At 35.7% G+C, this 25,039-nt stretch overlaps 1 protein-coding gene across 2 annotated transcripts; it reads left to right on the top strand.

Moving 5' to 3' along the window:
- Positions 1 to 8,526: 8,526 nt before the first annotated feature.
- On the top strand, positions 8,527 to 23,600 carry LOC149840491 (CBS domain-containing protein CBSCBSPB5-like). Of its 2 annotated transcripts, none has more exons than XM_090003181.1 (14): positions 8,527 to 8,880; positions 9,746 to 9,917; positions 9,996 to 10,128; positions 10,380 to 10,550; positions 10,722 to 10,800; positions 10,899 to 11,012; positions 11,145 to 11,211; positions 20,131 to 20,236; positions 20,339 to 20,397; positions 21,528 to 21,628; positions 21,719 to 21,846; positions 21,960 to 22,045; positions 22,198 to 22,287; positions 23,121 to 23,600. In XM_090003181.1, exons 1-14 carry the CDS (start codon positions 8,774 to 8,776, stop codon positions 23,304 to 23,306), a joined length of 1,599 nt encoding a protein of 532 aa, XP_089859307.1. In that variant the 5' UTR covers positions 8,527 to 8,773; the 3' UTR covers positions 23,307 to 23,600. The 2 variants fall into 2 exon arrangements, with proteins under 2 accessions (XP_089859307.1, XP_089859308.1); XM_090003182.1 differs by having other exon boundaries at positions 8,532 to 8,880; positions 9,749 to 9,917.
- Positions 23,601 to 25,039: the final 1,439 nt, after the last annotated feature.

The raw sequence follows: 25,039 nt of genomic DNA, 5'->3' as shown, positions 1-25,039 counted from the left end.
TTTGGTTTAATCTCATAGCAATCGACACCATTTTTCATGTTGAAAAAAGGTTGTTTAATATGATAGAAATTTGCATGCGTTCGAGAATATCATTTTCTGTTATGGTTAAGTCTTTAGCCATTACCAACATTCGATTCGCATGATTGACCACGTTATCTGACTCTTTCATCTTGCAAAAATTGTATTGTTGCAGAAAAAGTTGAATATGGGTCTATGAAGTCATGTCATACTTATTCTTGACTTAATCCATCATTCTCTTCGCAGTATGAAAGTCTTTAAACACTCGGATGAGGTCATCTTACATAAATGTTAGAAGAGTTGCTCGAGCAAGTGGATCATTTTCAATAAACTTGTTATGAGCTTTCTTTTCTTCTTTAGTCAACTTATCAGTTGGTGAAGATTCTATATTGTTTAATACGTATAGAATCTTGTCATGTGTCAATAGATATTTTATTTTTCTTCTCCACATTCCAAAATTTGTTCTATTTAATTTTTCTATTTTGGATAACTCAGCCATAACAATTTGATTTGCCATATTCCTAATTATAAACAAATATTAGAATTAATAAAGGTTTTTCAACTAATATTTGTAAATACAACTAGTTTTGATCTTTTTAAACTAGTTTAACATGAAATACAGTCTTTAAGTATGCAAAAAACTTAAAAAAAATTGCTAAATTTACTTTTTGACAAAAATAAGTAGCAGGTGGTTTTTTGAAACTCGAAACTACTTTTTTGCAATTTCAAAAAGTAACGTGAGCGGTTATGTTTAAACAAAAATCACAGAAATCTGTTTATACAACTTTCAGAGTTAATCAGAAAGTTTGGGTACTTTTCTGCAATATCAGAAAAGTTCAGAGACTCTATTCTGCAAAAACTCAATAAAACAAAACACTTTCTGAAATTTTTGAGTTAATTAGAAAAGGTAAAAATATTTTCTGTAATTTTCAAAAAGTCAAGACCCTTTCTGAGTAAAACAGAAAAATAGAAAGACTTTAAAAGAAATTGAGTTAAACAGAAAAGAAAAAATACTTTTCTGTAATATCATAAAAGTCATTATACCTCCAATCCCTTTTTATCAAATTTTTTGCAAAATTTTGGGTCTAAATTGAAAAAAATTAAGTAAAAGAGATATGATAAAAATGAAAAGGAAAAAACTCAATTTAGGGTTCACTGTTTTGTTTTGTTTTGTTCTGAAGGAGAGAAAAAACCCACCACCAGAGTGACGCCGATTTATCCAGCAGTTGACCTTTCGACGACCTCCTCCTGTGTGTCTAGGGACACCCACACCTTCTTCTCCCTTCTTTTCTGTTTTTTTTTTATGTCTTTGCAGACAAAAAAAAGAGGGTTGATATCGGTCGACGTTCTGGTGAGTGCACACAACATTCGATGGCACCCAGCTATCAACCGATGGCAGGATGCCGCTCGGGACTGGGTGACCAACAATCGTCACATGCCACTGCACGCAGCCTATTCGGCGACACCTCTTATCAATGACGACCCTCAAAAAAAAACCAATGACCAATCCGACCTCCGACCATAAGGTGAACAAATTTATTTATTTTTATGTTTTTTTGCAAATTGAGAACACGCTGGATTTTTTTATTTGACTAAATAAAAGAAGGTTGACCTCTCATTTTGTTTTTTGTTTTTTTCTATATGTGCTCTTTTTCTTGTGACGAGTCACTGCCGTTTACCGACGTTTAATTTTTTGCGTCAATGCGCCCGCACGCATAGGGGACTTTTGACAGTACCGTCAGAGATTTATCAAACCTGCTCTGATACCATTGTAAGAAATCGAACTCTATAGCATTGGATTTGCAGCGGGATAAAGACTTTGCAGTTCGAAATTGCAAGGGAGTCTGAACTCTCAACTCATTAACAAACCCAAAATGCTTTTTCACTATAACCGGGAATGCCGGTATGATTTCTGGTACGCCATTTATATGTTGTTAATCATATCCTTTCACTTCATTTTATACTTAGTGAAGAGTTCAAGTTTTGGGACATAACCCTTGGGAGAAATCTCTTCATCTCTCAAGAGACATGTCTCTTAAATTTGAATATTGTAACGGTTGGAAATCCCCCAACAGTCACCTTATGGCCACACGACCTTACAGATTTTATAGAGATCAGCTCATGAAGTGTTCGATTCAGATACATGGGTGGGTTTTTATAAGATTCAAAAAAATCAACGATCCAAAATCTTTGTAATTTTTTTAGGGTTCAAATATCACTTTTTCATCGAAAACATGTGATTCAGGTGTGGATTCCTTGTAAATCAACTATGCCAAATACATTTATGGGGACAAAATTGTAAAAAAATACGAGAAGAACAGAAAAACCTATTAAACACATATCATTAAGCACCTATCTATCTATCTATCTATATATATATATTGGTAACGATAAGGTGCTTCCAGTACCTACTCCCACCTAATAAAAACTTTAGATTTTCAATTTTCTTAAACTTTTTTTGTTGATCAGACCCTATAGATATGATCTATAAGCATTATTTAGTAGAAAACAAGTTTTGGATCATATGATTATAGCATACATGTATGTTTTTTAAGAGCTTTAAAAGTCAACAGCTCACAATGTATCAAAATTTCATGACTTTAAAAAATTCTTTTTTTATATCCCAAAAACATGATCCAAAGTATGATTCCTATGAAATAAACTATGTCGAATACATCCATAAGGTTTAAGTGTGAAGCTACAATCTGCAACCATGATTTCTAGTACTTGGGAGTAGGTACTCCTGCAGCACCTTAGCATTACTCTCTCTCTCTCTCTCTCTCTCTCTATATATATATATATATATATATATATATATATATTATTTTTCTAGATAGGAAGGTAATGAAGATTATATAGTTTTTGTATCATGATATTTATTTGCTTTAGTGTTTTCATTTGTATGTTCAAATTTAAACATATGGTAAGCGACATTAAAAAACTAAGGTTTTATTTGTTTCAAATTTTGTTAGGTACATGTGTTAAATTAAAATATAGTATCATTTATTTTTAATAAAAGCATGATGTATCTAGCCCCGGTCATGTGGAGAGGCTGTTATGCTAGTATTATGTAAAAGGTGTTTGTGCAAAATATAGTTTCTTATTTTTTTGGCAGAAGTCGTGTTAATATCGCAATGTTAGGTCTCCTAATTTTGTCCGTGAGAGATTTTTTTTGATAAAATTTAAAAGTAATGCTTTTCAAGAACATTTTAAAAGAGAAAGGAGTAAGCCCACAAAGTTTTATGCTGACAGGACAACGACTGTAAGTACAGCAAGAAGAGCCAATGTTGTTGGATCTCTGATCCTAGGGGTGATTTCTCTGAGTAAATATTAAAAAAGAACAATTTTAAAAAAATATTGATATATAGATATAATTAAATATTTTATAATATATATTTACACAACAACATAATAAACATCTAGTAAAGGTCACAATAAGTAGATGACATTCATAACAAAAAGCATGTTTGTTAGTGAAAAAGAAAAAAGACATAATGAACACATTTGAAAGGTGCCAAAAAGAAAGAACCTTTATGACAAAACATTGTTGGTCGTGCATTTTAGACTTTCTTTGGTTTGGACGGTGGGAGGGGGTGAGGGAAAAGGTTGGTTTAACAGAATAATTTATTGCAAGAAAATTCTTTAGAGGTCTTCAAAATTTTAAAATTTTCAAAACTTTTTGAAAATATTGCAAAAGTTAAGCGCATGTCAAAACTCTAAAATACAAAAAATAAAATTTAAGAATATCTATTGAATGAATTAAACTTTTCTCTACATTGAAATATATTTATTTAAATAATAATGCATGATAAATTGTCCTACTAGAACTCTTTATTGGTCAGCCCTAGCAAGATCATCTCATGAAGACCGGTTTCTTGGTCCAATCAAAATCTCATGATTTTGCTCTTTTTCTATTCTTTTGCTAGGCCAAGAGAAAACCAAGCATTACCAACCAAATATTGGCTGGCCTCTAGTTAGCAAAATCCTTGAAGTCCTCTCCTTGCAGAGCAAGGGATGCCACCAATCAAAAATCTCATGATTTTTATAATATTTTAGGGGTTTACTGTAATTTTTCTTTCACCCCCTGTTACGGTTTGAACGAGAATGTGGGGGTGTTATTTAAAAAAATCAAGGGAGTGGGGTCACTCTCTCTCTCTTAGCCAGACGACGAGGGGGTGAGGTGGTGTCGGGAGTCGCATGGTGAGCAGCGAGGCCCCCCTTTTCTTCTTTCTTGCCTTTTTCTTAGTTAGACTCTCTATCTCCCTCTTTTCTTCTTTCTTCCCTTTCTTCTTTGTTCCTCTCTCTCTTCTTCTACGTTCTTCATTATTATTATTATTATTCGTTCTTAGTTCTTCATTATTCATTTTTGTTATTCTTCTTAGTTCTTCTTCTTCTTCGTCTTCATTTCTTCTTCGGGTTTTGATTACTTTTTTTTATTAATTAAGGTTTTTTTTCTATTGATTAGGGATTTTTTTTATTTTCATTTATTGAAGTTTTTTTCTTTGATTTTCATTGATTAGAATTTTGAATAGATTTCTTAAATTAGAGTTTTTTCTAGTTAATTTGATTTGGGTTTTTTTTTTCTATGGTTAGGGCTTTGAATCAAAATTTTAAAATTAGGGCTTTTAAAAGTTAATTTGATTAGTGTTTTCTTTTATTTGATTAGAGTTTTTTTATATTTTTTATGATTAGGGTTTTGAATCAAATTTTTTTAATTAAAGCTTTTTATAGTTAATTTAATTAGGGTTTTTTTTTATTTGATTAGGTCTTCTTTTTATTAGGGTTTGAATTAAGCCTTTTTATTTAATTTTATAGTTTATTTTTTTTACCATTTATAATTTTTTTGGTTTATTTGTGATTTATTTTCTTGAATTCTTAAGGTTTTATGATTTAATAGGTTTTGCTAATTTGATTTTTATAGTTAATTTAATTTTAGGGTTTGATATTTTTATGGTAAACTTTCATAATTCGATGTAATATGGCATTAATTAAAACATTTATATATTAAAAATATCAATTTATTTTTTCTTTCAAATATTTTTGTAGTTTTTAGATCCAATTCAAGATCCATATCTCAGGCTAAAATCTATAATAAACATGTTAAAACGCTCATATGATTAGGTAGAATAAGTACGATCCAAAACAAAGTTATCTGACCTATTATCTATGTTCATGTTGTTGGTACTTAATGTAAAACAAATGTTCAACACAAGAAGCACAACTTATTATACAGTTGAAAAAGATCAGACAGAGGTTGTGTGTTATTATGTTCATTCATTTTGTCCAATTTTGAAAGAGGCCTTGATGAATTATTACCATGTTCCTTGCAAAAACACGTGAAGCCCCTCATGATTTAAATAAAGATGCCAGGGCCTTTTGTTTTACTTTATCCCAAGTTGACCTCAGACAAATAAACAAAGAGATGCAGCAATGAGAATGCACGCACGCCCCCAATTTTCTTGCAGAAAGGACACTTTTACTACCTTAACTTTTCAATAAGAAATGTATACCTAAAAAAAGAAACCCTTTCCAATAAGAAATGAGAAAGAAAGAAAATCCTCACCACAATAAAAAGGATGAGTCAGAAATAAAATACTGACAATAATAATTATCTGTTGGAGTCATCACCTTTTGTGTCCAAAGTGTGGGCTTGTGATTCTCAACAAACTTGCTTTTGAGTCCACATTCATTTTTAGAGGAAGCTTCCAGACAATAATAATAATAAAGAATGACATAATACGTGACAAAATAATTGTTTACTGCCAGCAAAAAGTTGATGCCATTCTTTTCTTAAGAGCCACTAAATGGCAAGGAATCCCTGTCAATCTAATGACAAGGAGGAGTTTGGGGAGTGGTTGCAAGAGTCTCACACTTATACACACATCATCAACGATAACTTGTCCTGAATGAGTGTGTCCCGGACACATTTGTTGGACTCATGAGTTTGACTCCATTGTAGGGTTGCAAACAGGCCGGATTCAGAAAGCGGCATTTTGCAAATTTTGGTTGTCCAGAATCCGAACTGATCCAACTCCGCAATGTATTTTGGGATCTGAAATCTGAACAGTTTTCTTCCCTACTATATTGTCTTGGACTCATGAGTTTGACTCCATTGTAGGGTTGCAAACAGGCCGGATTCAGGAAGCGGCATTTTGCAAATTTTGGTTGTCCAGAATCTGAACTGATCCGACTCCGCAATGTATTTTGGGATCTGAAATCTGAACCGTTTTCTTCCCGACTATATTGTCTTGCCAAAACGGGCTTGCAGGTGGCGGTAGACATCCGGCAGTCACAGCCTAGCCTGATTAAAGCCGACAGCCACAACTCGTTTGGGGCAAGCTCAGCCTGACGTGGTTACAATCGAGCTCTAGGCAGACCTTTTAGTTATGACCCAGCTAATCAGGCCAAGCCTTTCAAGCTCATTTATTTTGTAAATAGGCCAAAATAAATAGGTTGAGCCCATTTCAAACCTGATTATGCTGTTGGGACTGTCCTAGACCTATTTTGCTCGAGCACAGGCTGCAAATACAGCCCTAGCATGATACACAAATAGGCCAGGTGCCCTACAGCCCGTCGGGTACCCGGCACGATGTCAACCCCTATTTATAGCAGTGGCGTAGCTAGGATTCATGTGAGGGGGGAGCAAACAGGGGGTGTAGCAAAAAAAAATTTTGTGTGATAGTCGGGGGTTCCCCCCGGAATTTTTTTTTTTGATATAAAATAAAAAATGGCTACAATTATTAATAAAAATCTAGTTCATATGGACGAATCAAACTACTTGCTGCAGTCAGGGCAGGGCTGGGCTGCAAAAATGGATAAAAATCTATTTCATATGGAATCAGGGCTGGGCTAGGACTGGGCTAGGACTGGTCTTTAAAAAAAAAAATTAACTGTTTCGGGAGGCATGACTGGGATACAGCCCAGTCCTGCCCCCGCCCCCCGCCCCAACTGACATATAGGGTCACCAAATTTTATTTTATTTTTTGTATATTTACACAGATAAACCACCCCCAAGATCAGAGGCCTAGCTGCACTGGCTCCGCCTGCCATACTTAAGGTCGTTATCTTAACAGCATAAAAACTCTGTGGGCTTAACCCTTGCCGCCATAGAATCTTATACTAGAGAACATCTTTCAAGGTGTATAATTAAATAAATTGTCTTCATTGTTGCTTCTTACTTAGCATTTTTGGTATCAAGTCACAGTTGAGTAAACCTACAGCCAGGGGGTGCAAATGGATCTGGTTTGGTCAAACCTCTCATTGATCATACCTGACCCAAATTTTGACTATCTCTTTGCTGTTATGGAACCGTGAAATACGAACCACAGATTATATTGGGAACAAATTCGGATTATTTCAGATTTAGATCATATTCACATCAATGTTTTGAATTAGATCTATGTTTGGATTTGGATCTAATCCAATTCATTTCAAGTTTTTACATGTGAAACCTTTGATTTCGGTGCTGGATCTAATATTATCATATAAATTTTGGATCCGGATTCAACCTGCATCCTTGAATATTGATCAGATCCATAATCAGATTCGGATCTAGAGTACAAAATTCAAATTTGAATTTCAATCTAGCATGATTCACGCCATATTCGATCCTTTTGCACTCCTACCTGTATCTAGAGCTGTCAACGGCTAGGTCACCCGACCCATTAGGATAGCGCAAACCTGCCCAAATAACTAATCACTAGTTTCGGGTTTTGTGGGGTCACGAAAATGGAATCCTTGACTTGGATCCGCATAGTTTCATAAATTTATTTTTATTAAAAATACGTATAAAATGCTATGATTGGGTCCGGTACCCAGCAAAAAAGTCAGGGGTCAAATACTCAACAAAAAACATGACCTAGACCCAACCTGCGTATTGCTCCACTCGGGTTAGGGTCGACCCGAATATTATTAATGTTAGTGCTTCATGCTTATACTTGAGATTTTGGGTTCGGGTCCGACCCCACTAGCCCAAATGTGAATCAAAACAACCTAAAGTTAAATAAAGTTTCTTTTCAATGAAGAGGAATAATCGTCGAAACGAGGAAAACCCTGGGTGGAGCCCCGCGACCACCCTACCTTACGTGGCCCACCTTGAAAGCTAAGGATTATGGACACTCCCAATGAGGTTTGATCCGGTGCCTTCATCTCAACACCCTCACAACCACCCTGGTGGCCGCGCGAGCCACCCCTGCGGTGTTTAAAGTTGGAAGAGGAAGTGAAGGATTCTTAAGTTGTACCCATGACCATGATAGGAAACCCGTTTCCTATCATTCCTCGGTAAAATTTCCATGTTTGGGAATACTTGAAAACAAAATCCCGAAAAGGCTGGAGCCCCTCAACACTGGAAACGGCGGACCGTCCCTTCCCATTCTCCTTCCGAGGAACTCAAAAAAAAAAATTTCAAAATTAGAGGCAATAATGATAATCGTAAATATTAAATAAAAACAATTAAATTAAAATAAAAACGCACAAGAAATTGATCGTCAGCCGTCAAAGCCATCCATTACCTCTCTCTCTCTCTCTCTCTCTCTCTCTCTCTCCGGGGAGATGGCGGAGCTCTAATTCCGTGGAATTGGAGTTCGGCCGGGAAATCTCCGTCCGGAAATAGGAAAGATTTTTCCAGGTTGCGATTCTGAGGAAGGAGGTGGAAACGTCGGAAAGCAGCGAGGAGGGCATTTTTTTGTGTGAAAGTTAAACATATATCTTGTTTAGAGAGGGAGCTTAGGAGGGTGGAGATTGAGTGGCGAGAGAGATGGAAGGTGGTGGTGGTCCTGTGAGGAAGGGCATCCTCAAGAAGAAGCCATCGGAAAACGGAGGTAGCGAGCAAGGAAGGCGATCGTCCGTTTCTTCTCGTTCGGCGTATCTCTCTCTCTCTCTCTCTCTCTCTCTCTCTCTCTCTCTCTCTCTCTCTCTCTCTCTCTCTCTCTCTCTCTCTCTCTCTCTCTCTATCTATCTATCTATCTATCTATCTCTCAAATTAATATGGTTTTCTGATATTTGGTCATCTCCATATAGACGTGTTTGCATATTTGGTTCTACGAAAAAAAAAGGGGGGGTTTATGGTGGGTAGTGTATTTTTTAGGTTATTTTTAATTGATTTTGTGAAATTAAAACCGGTGCTTGCGAGTTTATATGAAAATTTTGTGGCCCAATTAGTGTTAATTATGGGTAAACATTGGATTCCTCAATTAATTTTTCTTATAGTTATTAGTTTGTGTGGTAGGAATTGATGCATGCTTGTTTCTTCATGTAAAATTTTGGTTGTTTCTATCCAAACGTGTGATAATTGCGTCAGTTTCGTTCTCTTGGGTTTAAATCATATCGACCATCTTGGTATTTTAATTGGGTATACTAAATTTTAAGTCAATTTCTGTGGGATGATCTCTTTTGCTTTGGAGAAAGTGGGTTTCTGCTAGGCATGAAGTGGAGGGATTATTGAAGATTATAAGGAAGTTTAGTGTTAATTTCTTAAATGTATATGATGGCCTATAGGCAGCATGCACGGTACTATGAGATTGGTAGAGAGGAACTGCATGTAATGGAATCAACTCTTGATGACAAGCTGGTAGTTTTGTTTGTGCCCGATAAATACCTTAGTAGCATATCTTTTTACTAACTGAGACTAGCTTTTGCTATCTTTAATTTTATGAGATATGCAGTTAAACACTTTGCTGCTCTTGATTGTCCTGATCTTTATCAATGTTTTATTGTTTTTTACCTTTAGTAGAGTACTTAATGGGGAACGGACGGTGAAGCGGCTCCGGATGTCGAAGGCTCTCACGGTTCCTGACACCACAACTGTTTATGAAGCATGTCGTCGCATGGCTGCCCGTAGAGTTGATGCGATATTAGTAACCGATTCAAATGCTTTGCTCTGTGGAATACTAACAGATAAGGTTGGCAATAGTTGTGTCCTAATGTTCCATTGCATTTTCTCTGTTACTGTGTTTAAACAGAGTTCCTTGCCTCTGTAGGATATAGCAATACGGATGATTGCGGCAGAGCTAAACCTCGAGGAAACTACAGTTGCAAAAGTCATGACAAAAAACCCTGTATTTGTTCTTTCAGATACGCTATCAGTCGAAGCATTGCAGAAAATGGTGCAAGGTTAGTTATGGTCCCATTAGCACTTAATTATGTTATATTTGGAAAATATTGTTCAAACTGCCTATTCTTGTGGCAAGCGACTACTAGAACTTTGCTATTATGTTGGCAAGATTAGTTTTAATATTATCAAGTCAACCGCCATCACTGGTTCTGGCTTTTAATTGCTCCCCTTTGGAGCAAACAGTTTAAACAAATAAATGTGACTGCACTTTTTATTGACTTGTTCTTTGTTACATGATATGTCTCCACAGGAAAATTCAGACACTTGCCTGTTGTTGAGAATGGTGAGGTGATTGCATTGCTTGACATTGCAAAGTGCCTGTATGATGCTATTGCGCGGATGGAAAGGGCAGTGGAGAAGGGAAAAGCCATTGCAGCTGCTGTTGAAGGAGTAGAAAAACAATGGGGAACTTCTATTTCTGGTATCTGAATCCATATCAATGAATATAATAAACTTACCTGATATTTTGGGCTATACGATGACATTGGTCATTATCCTTTTGATTGTAGTTGGCTGTTCTATAGATGACTGCACCCTTCAAAATCCACATATATAACACCACGGTCATCACTTATTGCTTCATTATATGCAGGTCCTAACACTTTCTTGGAAACAATTAGAGAGCGGATGTTCAGGCCTTCGATATCAACAATCATTGGTGAGAAAACAAAGTAGGTAATATTCCATTTTGCTTCATTGTTTTTCTTTTTTAAATGGTTACTGTTACCTCTTGAGTTCTTGGCTGATCAGCTTGCTTGGTGTCTTTCAGAGTAGCTACAGTGTCTCCAACTGACTCTGTGTTAAGTGCAACCAAAAAGATGCTTGAACTTCATGTAAGTTCCACAGTTATTACTGTTGGGAACAAGCCACAGGGGATACTAACGTAGGCACTTCTCACCCATTTACTGTTTTTGGATCATTTCTTCTGTTTGTTATTTCTGTTTATTTTGTTGGACGCCACCTCCACCTCTTTTGTAATTCATTGACATTTTGTACTGTATTGATTTTTAAATAGCTCAAAGGATATTTTGATGAGAGTCATCACACAAAATCTTTCTCCAGACTCAACTTCTGTTGAGAAGGTAAGGAGCCTTGTATACATTTTATTTCATTTTTAGGTCCCCTTTGTCCTTTTCTTTTTGTTTTAACATGTGGCAAAAAAATATCTGGGAGTCATATTTTGACTACATGCTGTTGATTTTGTTCATGGTTGATGCTCCAGTAGTTTATTATGATTCTAAGGCCTCATTTGTTTCATGCAACTTACATGGAAAAGTGCTGAGCTGACAATCCTGATATAATCCTTTCCCACCATGAATGAAACAATCATCAAATCATCATGGGGGAAAGCGCCATGCTGGCACAAGTGGGACCCAGGTTTTCTCACCACCTGCCACTTTTTATGTGTAAATCCTTCCCCCCACATTGGAAGGCTGAACTGGCAGGATTTTTTAGAATGTTGTGCTCATTCCCATGAAAAGCCTTTCCTTTACATGGGAATTAAACAAATGAGCCCTAAAAGTTTTTGCTAGTTCTTGACTGAATTTTTTAGTATTTGTTTCTGATGCACATTTTGATACTAGAGGAGTCTAACAATGGTTTAGGAAATGTAAATCATCCAAGTATGCACCTAATTTCTGTTCTGCACTCACTATATTTTAGTGAAGCCTTTTCTGTTGGCTCAATCAGTTTTCTGGATATTGAAATAGTCTCCGATTGCCTATTCCATGAATTATTGGTTCCTCTGGACAATAAAACCTTTTAACCAGTTTATGCTGTGATGAAGTAGGCAATATCTCAGCAACATTATTTTCAAATTATTGGAGATACTGGGCTGAGGTTATAAACATTAAGTTGCAATGCAAGCTATGTAGTCAAAAGTGTTAGGCGGTGCCTAGTCGGTAGACCCCCAAAAAGATAGTCGAGGACTAGGCAGGATTAGTCAGACTAGTCAGTACCTCAATTAAATAATAAAAATATATAAAAATATGTTTAATTCTTTTGGTAATAAGATGTTTTCATCAGACAAGTACACAACTACACATGTTTTCACAACATATATATAACCAGAATATATATATATATATATATATTCAATTATTCATAACATATTCAGTATAATCAACAAAACATGCTTTCATCCTTTCACAGAAAAATTGATTGTAACACACATGCATACATATTTTATTCATAGCGTAATCATAACAATATATATACGTACACAAAAAAAATCATACTTTTTGCCTTTCATAGAACAAAATCACAGAAGCACAGTAACACATACATATATAAATAACATATTACATAATCAGTAATACTAGAAACATGTTTTCAAGCTTTTATAGAAAGATTTACAAAAACTAACATACATCTTACTTTCAGACTTTAACAGAAAAATTCATCACAAACAAATTGACACACACATATAAAAAACTTAATCATTTAAAATTAACCCCCTTACTTTGCAAGGTTTTTAATATATATAGATATAGATATGTTAAAAATGACTAAACTGCCCTTGTACCTACGCAAGGGCAATTTAGTCACTGATTAGGCGCCCCAGTTGGCATCTAGTCAGCAAGATTGGTACCTTTTAGGAATTACAAAGCCTAGGCGTTTGACTTATGCCTAAGCCGACTAGTCCTAAAGCGACTAGTCGGACTAGTCAGTGCCTAGTCTATGTTTTTGAGTTTTGACTACATAGAATGCAAGAAGGTTCAATATACTATAACACGGTACAGAATCATCAGGCATAAAAAATTTGAAAGATCATGTTGTAAATCTTTGAATTCAGCAATACAGAGGAGGGTGTGTGTAATAGTCACTAAAGCTTTGAGGACATGGCAACATTTCATGGATTGGCTTCAATTGCCTCAATGCTCTTTTTACTTGGTTAATTCATGCTTTGTTGTGACCCCTCGTCAATTGTACGATTTTCTCGTCTATCTTTTTAATAAAATTTTGACCTCATTTCCCCCAAAAAAAAGAGCATAAGATGAGGCTTGTACACAAGATAATTCTGAGAGTGTTGTGGAGTATCAAAAAGAGACTAGTAATAGAAAACTCAGTTTACAATGGTCTCAATCAAGGTTTTAAAACTCGTGACTCGGGACTCGACTCGTTCTTTATTGACTCGTGACTCGGCGGGTCAACTTGGTGACTCGGACCGGGTTTTGTTAACTTTTGATTTTAAAAGAAAGACAATATATAAATTGTCATTTAAACATATAAAGGTTTGTAGAATGACTTAATTACTAATTTAATTGATTAATAAGTAAAATAACATCAAGTAAAACATATCTTAATTTAAATCTCACATTTACTAAAGAAACTACACAAGCAGGAACAAGTCTTTCAAGACAATATATAAAGAATGACTTAATTACTAGCTTCAAAAACTTTAATAGCCATGCTCTATCATGGTTTACATCCTGAATATATGGACATAGCTGTTGTGTTGCAGGGCCTCTGAAAATCTTTGCAAAATTTTGGGAACATTGAACTTTATCTTGATATTTGTAAGCGTCTGTCTGATGTAGAGTTGATTGGACCATGCCTTATATATCTGCACATAAATGCATATAAGCTTTAGATAATGAGAATGATGTGATGTATATATATTATAATGATAAATGTGGGCATTTTATGCTGTTGGTTTTGAACAGGCTGGTGGGCTGCCAACTATTGTGTAGGTCTCACAGCAACAAAGTTTCCTTATGGACATTTGCTCTATGTACCTATGTACTTATATAGTTCTTTGTAAGTAGTGGCGTGGTTAACTTTTAATGAAAGAAATAAACTCAAACCCTTTAGAAGGAGGATTTGGAGTTTTGACAGGAGCCACTTCAAGTGGGATCTGATGGAGGATATAGAAGAATAACGATGACTTTCATCTTGTGTTTCAAGTTTCAACCACCTGGTATGCAGTATCAATATGCAAACAAAGTCAGTGTTGCAGAGATGGTTGCATGAGGGATCAATTATGTTAGCTGGATTACTGGATCCACTCTATGTTCATTGAGGGGTACTGGGTTTGATTCCTTACCTGGAGCTACCAAAAGGAATGAATGATGGACATGTGAAATTTGATAGACTTTTACTAATTTTGTGATTTTATATTAAATTGGTAAGCCTATTGTTATTATGCTATTTGTTCATTGAAAAATGAACACTTACATATGAAAAAATTGCCCATAGCCTTTGAAAAATGAAAAATGAAAAAAGAAAAAAGTGCCCAAAACTCGCCCGAGTCAGCCCGAGTCAAGGCTGAGTTTTCGCAAAACGAGTTTACCTTGCCGGGTTGACTCGTTGGAGGGCTGAGCCGAGCCGAGTCACCGAGTTGACTCGGCGAGTTTTAAAACCCTGGTCTGAATCACTTAAGCATGTTAATGATAAAAGGCTTGGTGCAAGGGAGAAAGATGCAAGAGTTTTGAATGAGGCTTGTGAATTCGGGAATATTGGCATTTCATGAATGCAAGGAAGAAGGGCTGTAATGTTAGATGATGTTGGAGCTAATGTCTCTTTCTTATAGGACAATTTCTAGTCATGCAACTCAGACTTTTGATTTAGGAAATTAACCCAAAACTTCAGCATATCTTTAAAGAAGACATTATTCTTGCATACTGAACCTGATTTAGGCACTATTAGATTGTCAAGCAAAACTTAGAAATATTAAAGTTTGACTAAATTACAAAAAGGCCCATCGACTTGTTATGTTTCTAAATGTATAATGCCTAATCTTACATTTAACCACTTGATTGTTTCACTTATACAACCAAAACCCACCTGATTCTCTGATTACCAAGTTGACCATTTTAGTGAAAAATGTCTAAAATGCCCTTTGCATTTATTTTATTAGTGAAAGATATGGACTGAGTAGTATTATAATTTTCATTAGTGAAATGCAGGAAAAGTTATTTCATGCCTCAGGAGGGTGTTTGAAGTGAACAACGAAAGTCGATGTAATAATGGAAAAGTTAGGCAGTTATATGTTAATAGGTGGTAATTCAGGCAGATTTAAATAATTTATGCATAGGGCATTATTATAGTCACAAATATTGTCAGTACTTTGAAAATATCATGATTTTATCTTTATATAATTTTTTATTATTTATATTTTATCAATATCTTTTTGAAATTTTTTTCAAGAAAAAATTGTTTTTTAAAATATCCCAAGATTTCTCCACTGATATTTTCCCGAGAACGAGATTTTTGACTATGGGTAATATGATAGCCTGTCAATGTGCCATATTGATTGTCTTAGAAACGCATAGGTCATTTTATCTTGAAGTATGTAATTCCTTTGTTATATGAATATGTTCAGTCTATTACATGTAACAATTTTATTCATAGGGAGATCGGTGCCATTAATCTCTGTCCTATGGTTTTCTTTCTTTTCAATACCTTAATTGCCATTTCTGTCTTTTTATTTTTTTTCTTGTAACTTTCTATATTTTCCATTTTACATGAACTAACAAAAAGTGGCTTTTAATGTGTTTCTTTTGGATTGTGAACATATGCAGACGTGAATTTTCTGATCCCTGTTTAATATGTTGATTTGAAACACTTTGGTGTGTCATATTTTGCCTTTTCAATTGATCATTTGTTTGTTTCACACCAGGTTTTCTCCAAAACAGATTGCATCAGCTATTCTTTTCCAAATAAGTTTGCTCTGTTTTTGTCTTATTTTTTACCTTGTTTATGAGATATACTTATGAGTGGCAGCTTATTTGAGAATGTGTGTGTTCATGTGCCTGCACGATCACAAAATTACTTTTGAGGTTATGGATGAATATGTTCCATTTTCTATGTTTCAACATTTCACACTATTAGTAATAACTATAGATCACTTTTATTCAATAATTTGGTCATGTTTTCCATGACAACCAAGCATATCTTTAACTTTTTTTCACGCTTGAGTTTTACATCCGAGGAACACAAGTACTTTTTTATTTTTTTCTATTCTCTTTTTTGTTTTCCTCTTTGTTTTGCTTTGTTTTTTCATTCTTTTTCTTTTATTTTGAAGTGAATTCTCAAAAACTTTGCCACTGTTTAAAGTTTAAACCATGGGTTGCCCTCAAGTTTCAAGGCTTAAGCATTATCTTGATGGCCCCCAATCCCTTTCTGCTTTACTTTAGCCATTTAACAAACTATTTTGTATCTATAGATGAATTATGGGTTATGAGTTCATGGTGGTTCACTCTTATGTTCCGGTCTCTGTTTCTTGTAGTTGAAAATAGACTGTTATATATATATATATATATATATATATATATATATATATATATATATTCACATGAATTTATCGTGCAGCCCACCACATTGCCTCTGTTTAACCTTGTACTATGAAAATCATTTATCAAACATTGATGTTAAGCTTATAAAGGTCACTTAAAAAATGAGGAAGAGAAAATAAAGAGATAATAAAGGATGTCCAAGTAGTATATTATAATTGTTATGTTGCCTTCTTGTCATCTTTGTGAAAATTTATGTCAAGCAGCTATCAACATTTATAAAGATGGTATTGGTACATAAATGCTCACATTCATTTGTTGTGTTGTGCTGAGACATATGGATTTATGAAGGCGGCAACCTTTTCCATGGTTAGTTTACCACTAGGTTAATTCAATTCAATTATCTTTGACGTGCGCTATGAAACTGAGATAAATTGTTAAATTAATTTTCACAAACACAGTTTTCTGTCACTCAGCCAGCATAAAAACTTTGTCATATCCTATGAAAATGAACCAATATGAGAATTTCGTTGGGGCGTTCCCTACTGAGCGACGCGCTGTACTCTCTAGGCCCGGAGGCAGTGATAAATGTGCAAGGGTTGCTAGGTCGTCGCCCAGAAGCGACGCGTCACACCGGCGCCCGGGTGTGGTGTCAAATAGGCAAGGGTTCCCTCACTTTGTTGGACGGGTGGGGGTAAAGAAGTTAGTCCAAGACCATAAAATTAGGTTAGCCACTTGGAACATAGGGTCTTTAACTGGTAAGTTGGTAGAGTTAGTAGATGTTATGTGTAGGAGAAAGATTGATATTTTATGTCTTCAAGAGACCAAATGGGTAGGTGAGAAAGCTAAAGTGATAGAACCTTGGGGATATAAGATTTGGTATACAGGAATAAATAGGAATAGGAATGGAGTAGGGATTGCTATGAGTCGTCAGTTTATAGATAATGTAGTTGAGGTCCGTAGGAAGGGTGATAGAATTTTACTTATTAAATTAGTATTAGGTACGGATATTATTAATATTATTAGTGTTTATGCACCTCAAGTAGGTTTAGATGATTCCATTAAGCATCAATTTTGGGAAGATTTAGATGGAGTAGTACAAGAGACATCTTATGGAGAAAAGCTTTTCATCGGCGGTGACCTTAATGGACATGTAGGCATTAGTAGGGATGGATTTGAGAATATCCATGGAGGCTATGGTATAGGAGAAAGAAATGAAAGTGGAGAAAGGATTTTAGATTTTTGTTTGTCCTATGATATGATCTTAGCAAACACTTGGTTTAGGAAGAGGGAGTCTCACCTAGTAACATTTAAAAGTGGGGTTAATACGAGTCAGATAGATTTTTTCCTACTTAGAAAGAGTGATAGGGGTTGTTGCATCGATTGTAAGGTTATACCAGGAGAAAGTGTAGCTACACAACATAGAGTCTTAATTTTAGATCTTAGAATTAGACAATGCCGCAAAAGGGATAGACATAGGATAGATCCTAGAATTAAGTGGTGGGCACTGAAAGGAGCTAAACAAGGAATGTTTGTAGCGCAGGTAGTTAAGGAAGTTGATTGGTGTCTCGAGGAGGATTCAGAATCAATGTGGAATAAGATAGCGGGTGGTATGAGAAAAGTAGCTAAGGAGGTATTGGGTGAGTCTAAAGGCGGTGCACCACTAGGTAAGGATACATCATGGTGGAACGAGGATGTCAAATTAGCTATTAAGGTTAAAAGAGAGTGTTATAGAAATCTAAGTAAGAGTCGTGATAATGAGAATTTGGAGAAGTATATGATAGCAAAGAAGGAAGCTAAAAAAGTTGTTCGAAACGCGAGGGCTAAGGTATATAAGGAGGTTTATGACAAGTTGGATACCAAAGAAGGCGAGAAGGATATTTATAGGCTTGCAAAGATGAGAGATAGGAAATCGAAGGATTTGGGTATGGTTAGATGTATCAAAGATGAAACGCAAAGGGTTTTAGTCAAAGATGAGGAGATTAAGGAGAGATGGAAAGATTATTTTGATAAGCTATTTAATGATAGTCATGCTCAAGATCTTGGAGACTTCTCCATTCCTTTTCATGAGATAAATCGTGACTTCATGCGCAAGATTCAAAAGAAAGAAATTGCAGAGGCTTTGAAGAAAATGAAATCAAGAAGGGCAGTTGGCCCAGATGGTATACCTATCGAGGCTTGGAAATGCTTGGGAGAGAAAGGTTTAGAATGGTTGACAAATCTTTTTAACTTGATTTGGCGAACAAATAAGATGCCTAATGAGTGGAGGAAGAGTACTTTGGTGCCTTTATATAAGAATAAGGGTGATATACAAGATTGCACAAACTATCGTGGTATAAAACTCATGAGTCATACTATGAAACTTTGGGAGAGGGTGATTGAGTCTAGGTTGAGGAAGGTTGTCATGATATCGGAGAATCAATTTGGTTTTATGCCTGGAAGATCAACTATGGAAGCTATACATCTTCTTAGACAACTTATTGAAAGATATAGAGAGAGGAACAAAGATTTGCATATGGTTTTTATTGATTTAGAGAAGGCATACGATAGAGTACCTAGGGACGTTCTCTGGTGGACAATGATGAAGAAAGGTGTTTCTCTCAAGTACATTAGTATAATTAAAGATATGTATGAAGGAGTAGTAACCAATGTCCGCACTTGTGGAGGGGTGACAACCAATTTTCCGATAACGGTTGGGTTACATCAAGGATCTGCTTTAAGCCCTTTCCTATTTGCGATAGTGATGGATGAGCTTACGAGATCAATTCAAGAAAATGTACCGTGGTGTATGTTGTTTGCTGATGATATTGTTTTGATTGATGAGTCTAGAGCTGGGGTTAATGCTAAGTTAGAATTATGGAGACAGACATTGGAAGCTAGAGGTTTTAAGTTGAGTAAGAGTAAGACTGAATATATGGAATGTCGGTTTAGTAAGCAACGAAGTAGTGATGGGAGTGTAGTGAAGCTTGGTGAGCAAGATATACCGGTGAATGATTATTTCAAATATTTGGGATCCATCATTCAAAAGTATGGAGAAATTGATGGAGATGTAAATCATAGGATAAAGGTTGGGTGGATGAAATGGAAAAGTGCTACTGGAGTGCTGTGCGATCGTAGAATGCCATTGCGGTTGAAGGGAAAGTTTTATAGGACGACTATTAGACCCGCTTTACTATATGGTACGGAATGTTGGGCTGCCAAGAGACATCATATTCAAAAAATGAGTGTAGCTGAGATGCGGATGCTTAGATGGATGTGTGGAAATACAATAAAAGATAAGATTCGGAACGAAGAGATACGTAAGAAGGTAGGTGTTGCACCCATTGAAAATAAGATGCGAGAGAATCGTTTACGGTGGTTTGGACATATTCGGCGAAGGCCTAATGATGCTCCAGTTAGAAGGTTGGAGAAATGGGAAAATATATTAGTTAAAAGAGGTCGGGGTAGGCCTAGGAAGACTTGGATGGAGATGATAGGAAAGGATATGAATGCTTTGAACCTCACCGAGGACATGGCGTTGGATAGAAATGATTGGAGGAAAAGGATTCATGTGGAAGACCCAAAATGAATTTCTTTTTTGGTTCATATCGCTGACCCCAATTGTTTTGGGATGAAGGCGTAGTTGTTGTTGTTGTTGTTGTTGTACAGTTTTCTGTCACTAACAGAATCAACTAATGCAATATGTTGTTCCAACTTGTTTGAATAATTTATTTTCTTTCTTTCCTGTTTTGCTTTCTAAGCTTCAAGCGTTGAACAACTGATGTCCAGGTCATGACCCCAAATCCTGAATGTGCAACAGTTGATACACCAATTGTTGATGCTCTCCACATCATGCATGATGGGAAATTTTTACATCTCCCTGTTGTAGACAGAGGTAACTCCTTTTTCTTTTTTATTCATGGATTATCTTATATATATGTATATATATGTATATATATATTATATGCTCATGTGTTTATTTTTTATGGTTTGACAGATGGGTTTGTAGTAGCTGCCATTGATGTAATTCAAATTACTCATGCAGCTGTATCAACGGTAAGTTCATTAATGATAGATGCCTATTTTGCTTCTAGTTCTTCTGACAGTGGTTACTGCTTAGTGCTTGCATCTCAGTATTGCTATGTATTTTAAGCATACTTCCTGTCTTTCCGTGTCCCTTTTTTTCTTGGTATTGATCTTTGTTGTTATTTAATCTCACTGGAAAATTTAGCTGGGTTTCTTGACACTTTTGATATGTTAAATGTATAATGACACTTTTGATATGTTTAACTTTATAATTATCTTGCACATTATCAGATCAAAGTTCAAGTTTTTTGAGCCTTCATATTGTTAAGGGATGCAGACGCTTCAAGGATCATTTTTGTTTTTTTAAGTAGACTGTATTTTTTCTTATAGTTTGCGATGAAGAGAAATATCATCTTTTACCTCTTAATCTTGTAATAATAGTGTATCCATGGCAATTCCTCTCTCTCTCTCTCGTCCTAGTCTTTTTATCCCTTCTCTACATTTATCTTTGATATGTAGATCCAACACAAGCTTGGATTCAAGAATTTGATGTGTAGGTCAGCTAATCATTCTCCTACAAATTAGATATTGTCAACGCATACATAGTAGATATAGCCAAAGTCTGTAGAGAACTCTAACCGAGTTACCAACTACAGATGGTAAAATAAATGCTCTCTCTCGTAAGAATTATGGTATTGATCCATTAATTGGAAATGATGATTTATGATATGCTGTTTATTCCATAAATTTGAGGGCAAAATGAAAAATATATATATAATGGCTTGCATTCATTCTCCTCATATTACGCGGCTTCACCATTTGCATCTTTCATAAGCAATCTTAGGTAAACATGGGCAACAGCTTATATCCTGTCTATTGAAGCCAGTGATTTAGCGAAGGATGGCACATTTTCAAATTAAAAAGGTCTTGTGTGATACATTTTGTTGTTATCCCTTTTGGGCATGTTTGGAGTGGTACTGAGGTGGAGATGGGGGAACCTTGTGAGTTTTGAGAACAGAGTAGTCTTTCCACTATCCAACATGTCCTTTTTTCTTTCTTCCCAATGTTATCTCAGTTACATGATTCCTTTTTTTTCAGCAGACCTGTAATCATTTCAATAATAGATGAGGATTTTGGCCTTTGCTTCTTATTTGATTTAGGTTGGAAATGCTGGGATTGTTGGAAGTGACACGACAAACACAATGATGCAAAAGTTCTGGGATTCAGCCATGTCCTTGGGAGATGATGAAGATACAAGAAGGTAGTGACCCCTATCTTACTTTGTATATGTTCATTGATAAAGTATAGGTCCAAGAGGGTAGGATATCTTATATTTGTGCTTGCATTCCAGTGAGGGATCCACAAAGCAGGCATCTGAAGGAACTGAAACAGGGAAACCTAGTTATATGTCGGAGCTTGGAAGTACCTTTGGGTTTAAGTTGGAGGACAAAAAGGGTCGAATGCATAGATTTAATTGTGGTATGCTGGCCATCTATTAGTGTAAATCTGAAAGTGTGGTATTATTCTTTTGCAACTAGCTTGCCCTGAACCAGAATAATACTGATTGTTTCCACTTTATTTTACTCAACCAGATACAGGGAGTATGTCAGAGCTGATAGCGTGCATAATCCAGAGAGTAGGGGTTGACATTGATCGAAACCATCTTCCACAGATTATGGTGATCTCTAGATCTTATTGTATTCCTTTTCTTTTCATGAATCATCTTATAAGCATTTCTCTATTCTTTCTTGTGCTTATGCTCTGTTTGCTTTCATGAACCGTTAATAATCATTTCTGTATTTTTAAACATGCTTATCCCATTCGCTGCAGTATGAAGATGAAGAGCATGACAAAGTGGTGCTTGCCACAGATAGCGACCTTGCAGCAGCTGTAGAACATGCTAGGCTCTCCGGTTGGAAAGTAAGGCAACTGTCCCAAGCATATGCTTTCAGCAATTAGGGCCTATAGTTGTTTAACTTGATTCTGAATTTTTACTTATCCCACTACGTTAACTGATGTTTTGTTTTTCGGTATCCAAGACTGAAATAATAAAAACAAACTCACTGATATAGATACTGCTGCAGGACACACAGTACTAACAATATGCTACTGGCCCAATTTATAGTGTCACGAATATATCAAGTAATGGTGATCTGTAAAAATTGTGGATGGTAATCTTAGATTGCTGACTATATGTTGATCTTAATGTAGTTGGAGCACACGTGCTGTGCCACTTCCAGAGCAAAAAGGAACTTTTTTACAAGTTAGGGGGTTGACTATCTAGTGTCCCTGTTTAGATAAACATGTGGACGCAGGTGTTACAGTCAAGTGTCCTGTTTGGTTCAAGCCTATGCTTTTGATTGGTTTAGCTGTATCCAATCATCTCTATTCGGCTTCTTTAATTTTATTTTTTTCTATCAAGGGAAAATTAAACTGTTCCTGTCAAATAAAGAAGGCAGAATCACACCTCAATGAATAGTTTTCGAGGTCCTGGAGTTGTACTTTGATCTATCTTTGTAACGGTAAATGTCAGGTTGAAGGAATAGCTTCTTCCTTGATAAGGACTAGGCATGTAAAGCAATCTCTGGGAAATGCATCGTGCCTTCTTAGTGCAAAGAAATAACAAACACTGAGAAGCCAAAGAGGAAATCCTAAGAGACAAATTTTTATGGAATTTTATGGAAATTATGCACAATGTTAACTAACATTATTTCCTTGTGTACTCTGAATTCACTTATGATTTGATTTGGCAGGGGTTGAGGCTCCATCTAGATTACTCCAGTTCGGGTGGTCATACCAAGAGGGCAACACCAAATTCAGGAGGCTTAGAATTTGCGCGAAAGGATGCTTGGGCCACAGCATACAGCACGGTTGCTGCAGGTGCTGCACTCATTGCTGGGCTTGGTCTGATGGCATACTTGAGAAGAGCTAACTCCTGATCAAGATTTCATTAAATCGTGCCACCAAGGAACTGAGGGAACTCTGAGCTGCAGTGGACCCTGGTTCAGTAGCTCGCCAACAGAGCGGCTGCGAGTATGCAGGACCTCCTTTTTTTGCTTAGAAATCATTTGCACCTGAATTCTTCCTATCTAATTTGACTAGACTGTTCTTCTTCTATCATGGTGGCCTGTAATATAATACAGGGATGGTGCTGACTTTTATTTATTTATTGTAAAATGAGGCATTACTGCATAATTTATGGGAGCAGAAGCTTGCACTATGTGAACAGAAAATATGGTTACTATTGGTTGTGATCTCTCAAATTAAGCAATCAAGCCTCCCTCATGAACTTGCGATGAATGTGGTGATGATGGCCCTTGGTGGCCCGGTATGGCATGTTGTGCTAGGCCCATCATGTGATGCCTTTTAATGGCCATTTTTTAGCTTTTTTTCCCCTTGTAGGGCACAGTGATATGCCATGCTGTAGTTCAGTGTTGTAGATTGTTGATCTTGCAAATCTGAGGGTCCAGCTTCATCACTTAATCGCGTGTCATGTTTCTACATGAAATGCAAGTTCTAGCATTGATCTAGAACGTCCTTATGTTTCCAGTTCAATGATGGGATCATCTATGTGGAATAAGCTTACATGGTCTAAAGAAATAAATAAAAGAAAATTGAAATGGCCCCATTTCAGGAGAGGATCTCCAATGTCATTCTACAAAGTCAGATGTTGGTAGTAAATGGTAGCAGGGTTGATTCACGTTGAATGATCGAAATTAATCATTTTATGGCTTCTAGAGTAAAATAAAAACAAAAAGATCACCATATTGTACAACAAAATGATAAGTTTTCTGGAAAGACCTTCAAATTTCAGAAATCCGTTTGTTGTTAAAATCGCAAATACTGTTATTTTTAGGACCTTTTTAGCTTTCACACTTATTGTTTTCGGTGCAGATTTCCTTCATATGTGAATTCCTTCGTCTCCACAGAAAATACCATAGCCACATCCATCATCGACATTCAGTACCTCATCCAACGCTTAATCTACATCACCCTGTCAAAAACTAGTCTCTGATGGATCCTCTATTGGTGCGGGTATGGAGGATTTTGTCGCAATTAGAGGAGCCACCACTTGGCAGCAGAGAATGGCTTTGGTTTTTTGATGAAAACTCAAACTTCGAAACCTCTCAAATACCTAAGTTAATGCGCATTAAAAAATTATCAAATTTGCAAAAAATAAGTGTGAGTGAACTTTCTTTTAAACTCGAATTGACAATCATCGTAAATACTTGAGTTACCTCGTATAAAAAAATAAAATAACATCGTATAAAAAATTTATAAAAAAAAAATTAACTCAAACCGACAAATTACGCAAATACTTGAGTTACCTCGCATAAAAAATATAACATCACATAAAAAATATGTGAAATCTTTTTTTAAATCAACCCGACAAACTTTGCAAACACTTGAATTAACTCACATAAACAATTTATGAAATTCGCATAAAATAAGTTCGAGAAAAATAAGAAGTGCAAATCGATGCTTCGATAGTAACATTCACACAAAAATGAGTGACTAAGGAGGAGGATAATAATGAACTATGGAGTAAAATTGATAATATTTTTAGATGGAGATATTGAGATAAAGTAAACAATGAATGTATGGATATTATTTAAATTCTGGATGATATTTTTAATATAAATTTGATAGGTTTTATGCTATTTTTAAAATT

Source organism: Nuphar pumila, chromosome 4 (assembly GCF_984573655.1).
Source record: "Nuphar pumila chromosome 4, dmNupPumi1.hap1.1, whole genome shotgun sequence".
Classification (NCBI taxonomy): domain Eukaryota; kingdom Viridiplantae; phylum Streptophyta; class Magnoliopsida; order Nymphaeales; family Nymphaeaceae; genus Nuphar; species Nuphar pumila.
Note: the sequence above shows the minus strand (reverse complement) of the source record. Positions and strands in the feature narration are given on the sequence as shown.

Coding starts and splice junctions, on each gene's coding strand:
- LOC149840491 (XM_090003181.1), top strand. CDS start 8,774: ATGGAAGGTGGTGGTGGTCCTGTGAGGAAGGGCATCCTCAAGAAGAAG. Junction 9,918..9,995: donor GTGGAATACTAACAGATAAG/GTTGGCAATAGT, acceptor TTGCCTCTGTAG/GATATAGCAATACGGATGAT. Junction 20,237..20,338: donor TCTCCCTGTTGTAGACAGAG/GTAACTCCTTTT, acceptor ATGGTTTGACAG/ATGGGTTTGTAGTAGCTGCC.